General features: G+C 39.4%; 1 protein-coding gene across 1 annotated transcript; it reads left to right on the top strand.

Annotated features, from left to right (window-relative positions):
* The first annotated feature begins 764 nt into the window (after window positions 1–764).
* Window positions 765–4,641, top strand: LOC149827438 (rust resistance kinase Lr10-like). The gene is made up of 2 exons (XM_090018516.1): window positions 765–1,539; window positions 3,536–4,641. The coding sequence occupies exons 1-2, from the start codon at window positions 765–767 to the stop codon at window positions 4,639–4,641; spliced, it is 1,881 nt and encodes a 626-aa protein (XP_089874642.1).
* The last annotated feature ends 2,241 nt before the right edge of the window (window positions 4,642–6,882 follow it).

Here is a 6,882-nt window from a genome sequence, read left to right as displayed (position 1 = left end):
ACCAATCAATCCAATAATGTCCCAGCCCATTGTTAGCATAATCGGGTCTATGTTTATTAGGGGTGAAGTTTCAAGTTTTCAAACCCTGACTTGGTTGTGCTATCAATGTGATGGGTCATTGTTATATTGATTGGCTTTAGGATTGTCAATGGGTCCGGTTTTTTGATGTATCATGGTATACCCGAACCGGACAAAATAATAATTTTGTTGGGTGTAGAATCTCAAATTGAGATCCGCATAATTTCATAAAATCATTTTTATTATATATATATATATATTATGTCGGGTTCGGCTGGGCTTGAATATTTTTCCAGTTGGTGCTTTTTATGCCCGTACTTAAGAATTTGGGTTCAGGTTGGGTTGCTGGATTATATAAAAATATTTTTTAAAGTGGTTAAATGATGAGTCAGTAGGTAGGGCTTTGTTTTAGATTGGGTGAGGTCAAGAGTTTGAATATCATTGCAATAGGAGTTCTACCGTCAAAGTTTGTTAATACTTGTAGGATAAGGGTTTACAAGTTACAATGGTAAAATGATAAATTTAAAATGTGAGCTAAAGTTAACCCAAATTAAATGTAACATTAATTCACGAAGAGAATTTGATTATTCCAAGTAAAAACTTTGATAAGCTCTCAAACTTTTGGTGTGCTCATCAATTAGAACCAAAATGTTTCGGGGTATTCTAAAAGTTCTCTGATAATAATAAAAACAGATCCATCTCCCTCAACTTCTTCTTCGCCTTCTTCTTCCGCTCTCCTTCAGCGAATGGTTTATCATCTAAACACCCCATCTTTCATTATGATTCAGTTGACAACCAGCTTCTTCTCCCTCTTTTTTTTCTTCATCACAGCTTGTTCAGCAGTAAACCCACAGTACTTGGCCTGTGCACCTCAAACCTGCAATGGCATCCTCGTCAAATACCCATTCTATCTTCCTTCCCAATTCGACAGTGGCTGTGGGTACTCCGGTTTCAATCTCACCTGCGTTGACAACAACAACACCCTCCTCTTCCAGGTCCCCAACCTCAACTTCATGGTTAATGCCATCGACTACACGGCTCAGACCATCAAAGTGGCCATCAGCCCCAGATTGATCGGTGGGACCGAAACCTGCCAATACCCAAAGAGAAGCATAGTGCTCTCAGACATCACAGGCACCACTACGACCCTCCCTTTCAACCTCGCGACCAGTAACAAAATAGAGACGTTCTACTACAATTGCTCGACCCCGCCCACCGGTATTACTCCTGATGGTGGCAGTGGTGGTTACCTTGGTGGTGGTGGTAGCAGCACTAATTACGATTTCAGATCCAATGAAGTGTCTTCTTGTTCCAACGCTACTGCTGGTTGGTACTCCTACGCCTTCTTGGACGACTCCCCTTCCAAGCACGGTGTGACTATCAGTTGCCAAGCGAACGTGAGCTTACCGGTGCTGGGATCGATCAGTACAAACAGCGACTTCGCCGCGTCCTTGTCCAACGGGTTCCTTCTGGGATGGACTCTCGATTCCGCGCTTGATTGCAACAATTGCACCGCATCCGGTGGGCATTGCGGGTTAAACTCCACCTCCGGTTCCTTCGTTTGCTTCTGCCAGAATGATTCGCACCCGGGGAGTTGCAGCACCCACCCCAATTCCTCTGGTGACTCTCTCTCTCTCTCTCTCTCTCTCTGAATCTGGTTCCAATGAGCCAACGGAAGCTTCCCTTTTCTTTCGGATAGAACGAGAACATGGCCTTTTAACTAAAAAAATGATTTTCTCACGTAGCTGCTTTACTCCTGAGCGTTCTTCTAAATTTTTTTCTGTGAACTGGAAAAACTGACTTCAGTTCCAGTCATCCTCTTATGTTATCCTCCATCTTCGTACCTCTCTTAAATCTCATGATGCAAGTTGTTTTCATCAATGACCTTAAATCTGACCTTATAGATGGATTCACCATCGTCGATTTAAATAAATAGCGGCCCTTGGAGAGGGATGACAGGGGATGAGTGAAACCGGTTTGGAAAAAAGTACCCTTGTACGAGGTTCACCTTGGACTACGTCGCAGATGTTATTGAAAATTGGAATTTCTTGTGTTTATTTTGGAATATTCGCAAGACACAAAGGCCTAATATGTTCATGATAAATACGATTTATTCTTTTCCTAAATATCCCAACGTACCAATCCATTTTATGTGTGTGTGATCATTTTTTCTATGTTGATGTTTTTGAAAAATTTTCATTTTCTATTTGTTTTAACTGAAAGAGATTTTCAATACCTTTTTTCTCTGTTTTTTTTTTCCAAAAACTTGGTGCATTTTGATACCAAGAAAATTCTGAAAACCAGATTGGTGGCATTTGATTGACACTGTGACTTGGCGATGCGCAATGAAGCAAGAATGTGCGCTACAATCTAAACTTCAAATCGTCAATTCATTAGTATTGTTACTGCCATTTACAATTTCATATCCCAGATTAGCCTATTTATGCAGAAGACTGCGTTCACACACCTGAATAGTAATCAAATTGGCCTCCCATCACGTTTTTCGGAAACAAGGCTGGTATCATTTTTCATAGACAGACTGACAGAGAGACCTTGGCTGATTGAGAAAATTGTAGATATGGTGCGGCTTTGAAATTTTATTTTTATTTTTTTGGATTAGCAAGCGTTAGGCAGACCCCGACCCTTTACAATTTAATATGAGTCTTTACATGATCATACACCTGAAAGAAGCCAATTTAATACGAGTCTTTTCTTGCATTTCTCTGATGTCTCAATCTCATCTGTATATATTTTCTTTAGGCTCTCTCATGGTAATCAAAGTGCAACCTGGAAATAGGATTAAATAGTAAGGCCACCACACGCATGAAAATCAAAAGAAGACAGTACTATTGATGCATAAACAATAGCAGTTTGCTGCAATTTTAGTATTTGGTTCACTCTTATTGTTATTTTAAAAAATTGTGCAATATTTTAACTGTTTTCTTCCATTTTTTTCAGGAAAACGAAGGTCACGATTGAAACTCGTAGCAGGTAAACTGTTTTACTATTGATCTTTGATGGAGGCATAATAGTGAAAATGCTAGGTCTCATTCTAAAATACTAAAGATGGAAGGCATTACACTAATTCATTAAACTTAAACCCCAAAAACCTATCCCTAAGGCGGTGTGTCCAAGCTCATCAATTCCATCAACTAAGTTGACTTGCAAACAAGAACAGGGAAGACTCTTTGTCAACCACTTTTCCCCAGCTTGCCTGCTATCAACTGGTCTTTGCAACTTGGATCCAGTGGGATGCCAGATCAGGCTGAAATTGCCAACTATGGAAAAGCAAACAACTGGAGCAGTAAAAAAAATCGATAGACTTCAATATTGAATTTATTTTTTTATTAATTAGGTACAGATTAAATGATTCATGGGCATCTACGAAGTTAATGACCTAGTGCTAGTAGCTAGGCTGGCATTTTGCTACCTTAATCCAAATGGTCACCAAGCCAAATTTCAAATATTAACTTTAATTTCCTATCGATAGTATAACCATATGCTTTTACTTGCACAGGTGTTCTGGGTGCAGTTGCTGGCAGCTTACTGACAGCATGTGTAGTTTGTTTCTGTGTTCGATCTACTTTCCATCGAAGTTACAAATCTCTGACAACTGCCAAACTCGAAAGGTTCTTGAGTGATTACAAATCGCTGACAGCCACTAGATACACTTACAATGAAATAAAGAGAATGACATACAAATTTGAGCGGAAGCTTGGGCAAGGTGGTTATGGAAGTGTATTCAAGGGAAAGCTGCCTAATGGCACTGCTGTGGCAGTAAAACTATTGACAAAATCACACAATGAAGGTGAAGAGTTTATCAATGAGGTGGCTACTATTGGCAGGATCCACCATGTTAACATTGTTCACCTTCTTGGCTTCTGCGTTGAAGGATCTCAAAGGGCTCTTATATATGAATATATGCCAAATGGCTCACTTGAGAAATTCATTTGCACTAATAAAACCACACAACATGATCGCTTAGTTTGGGAGAAGTTGTACAACATAGCCCTAAGCATCGCCCGAGGAATTGAATATCTGCACCAAGGATGTGATCAAAGAATCATTCATTTTGACATCAAGCCCCATAACATTCTACTGGACAATGATTTTACACCAAAAATTTCTGATTTTGGGCTAGCAAAATTGTACTGTAAAGACCAAAGCATTGTTTCCATTACAGAAGGCAAAGGTACAGTTGGTTATATTGCACCAGAGGTATTCTATGGAAACTCTAGACATGTCTCACATAAATCAGATGTGTATAGTTTTGGGATGCTATTAATAGCAATGGTCGGATTGAAGGAGAAAGTTGGTTGCAGTGGTAGCAACTCAAGTGATGTCTATTTTCCTCGGTGGATTTATGATCGCCTTTACCATAATAGAGAAATCAAAGATGATGATGTTATTGGAGAAGGAGATGAGGAAATTATTAGGAAGATAACCACTATAGCTTTATGGTGCATACAGTGGAATCCGACTGATAGACCATCCATGAAAAGAGTTGTTAGCATGTTCGAAAGTGACTTTGCAGATTTGGAAGTGCCACCCAATCGTTTCTTCCCTGCAACTCAAGCAGAACTTATAAACAATGGTTTTGACTCTTCAATTATATCAGAATGATTGGAAAAAAATTACAAGAGCTTCCTTTTTTTAAATTTTTGGATTCAAGATATTGCATAAAGGAGTTCAAGCGGTTATCTGTGCTAACAGTTTAAGCTCTCTCACAAGTAGTGAAGAAGAATTGAGCTAATGACATCTCCCATTTTGTTGAACACGCTCTATGCATTCCATGCCACCTGTATGGGGCAATGTTTGTAAATTTTTATGATCTTGTAATGTAGAAGTTATAGAGTTCACGTTCTTGAAAAACCATTGGCATATTTTGCCTTCATAGAAGCAGAGTAGTTTGAAGTACCAAAAGACTTAACATGTGTCTCAATTAAATACTAAATCTTAAGGGATTTATTGGATAACAATAGGGATGTTTGATTGTCTAGTGAACAGTAAACAATGGGTCGGTTCCTTTTATGTTATTCATCATAAAAGATGAACTTTTATGCCATTCAACAGAAAAGATGGATTGACAACCAAGGTTCCATAGATCCGATGCTTGCTAGTTATTTACTGTTTTTTTTTTAAGGGGGTGGCAAGGTGTGACCAACACATCTTGTACCCTGATAACAATGCAGAAGATCAATGGAACAGGATCCAGTCATCCCTAACGTCAAACCCTATCGTAATATCCACTTGTGACAAAATGTTATCAGTGCACAAAATGAAAAATTGCTCAAAAAACGTCTATTGTTGATGTGAAATGCCAAAATTCACTTAACATTGTTGAAAAATTGTGAGAAAATGTTAGAAATATCTTGAAATACACAGGCCTCATCAGCCTCCATCCCTAAGCGTGTAGAGACTTATGACATCAAGATGGAGCTTGCTGAGTTCACTGGTACGATTTGATGCAGACACTTTTCATGAATGGTCCGAGGCAGTTGAGAGTTTTTTTTATCTCCACCAGGTCCCTGAGCATCAGAGGGTTCTCTTAACAGTCACCCGGTTGGGTGGATTGGCTTTAGTTCGGTCATATGCATAACAATTTACAGAAGACTCGTGATCAGAACCCTGGAATAGATAGGGGTGCAAACTTAGGATGAGATTAAGCAGGAAATGTACGCCAAATTTGTACCCTCCAACTACGCTCAGCAGACTTACAGGCGTGCCTCCAGCTTAGACAAGGCTCTATGTCAGTGAGTTTCATGAACTCAGTCTGCAAAGCCAGATTCAAGAAGCTGAGAGCCATGCAGCAGGTGTCCAACTATATTTCGGCGTTCTTTAAAACAGAACCGGAATGTTTCACATGCCATGGACTCATTTCAAATTTAGTCTACCCAATCGTTTCTTCCCTGCGTGAGTTGTTAGCATGTTATTTCTGATGATTTTATCTGTATCCCGGCTTTGACATTAGCTCGGGTATATCAGTATGCCTTAAATGTGGAGGAGAAGTTGAAGTCAAAGCAAGATTCTCGGGTATCTTCATCTAGTCGGTCCAACGACTCTTTTCGAATTCGGGGAACAGGATCATGACAATACTAAGGCCACCAACTAAATGAACACCAAGCAACCACCCCGGGCTGAAGATTTGGGATCTACATATAATACCAGATTTCTCACCAACTCACGGACAACTGAAAATGATCAAAAAGTGTTTTGGTTATGATAGTGTCCGGCATCTTGCAGCCCAATGCCCGACTATCCATCAACAAGTTCAACTAGTGGAACATGAGGAGCATGAGGAAGCAGATGCAGAGCAAGAAGAGAATTTATTTCTATAGCTATGATTTGTTGTGCCAACTTATGGTTGGGGGCATTGACACTGATTGCTGCGATTCGTCGAAGATGAATCCTTTCCAACCCAGGGAAGATGATTCACCTCTGCTCTTGGTACTGCTTTTTAACACTCCGAATCCGCCTCACAATTGTTTCCCTGTATTCATTTTGTTTCTTTGTAACTATGGTGCAAATACATCTAAAATGTGGCGCCATCTGTATCATTGATCACGGCATGGGCAAAGATTGTTTCAAACGGTACTGATGTTTTTATTTTTTCCAACCCTTGTAAATTGATAGCCTAAAAGATCAAAATTAATCATTAGGATAATGTTTAATTTCTACTCTCGTGGGTTCGAACACCCTAATGGAAAAATAAAATATTTAGTTTTTTCTAATTTTTTGCATATCTGACCTTCATGCATGTTCAGTTTAGTAAAAACTTGCCCTTGGCTCTTCTTTCTAACGTGTATGTCAGTTTCTAAGGGTTGAAAAATTAGTGTCTAACTTTGAACTCCCAAAAAAGTGTAC

Source organism: Nuphar pumila, chromosome 10 (assembly GCF_984573655.1).
Source record: "Nuphar pumila chromosome 10, dmNupPumi1.hap1.1, whole genome shotgun sequence".
NCBI lineage: Eukaryota > Viridiplantae > Streptophyta > Magnoliopsida > Nymphaeales > Nymphaeaceae > Nuphar > Nuphar pumila.
Note: the sequence above shows the minus strand (reverse complement) of the source record. Positions and strands in the feature narration are given on the sequence as shown.

Coding starts and splice junctions, on each gene's coding strand:
- LOC149827438 (XM_090018516.1), top strand. CDS start 765: ATGGTTTATCATCTAAACACCCCATCTTTCATTATGATTCAGTTGACA. Junction 1,540..3,535: donor CAACAATTGCACCGCATCCG/GTGGGCATTGCG, acceptor TTACTTGCACAG/GTGTTCTGGGTGCAGTTGCT.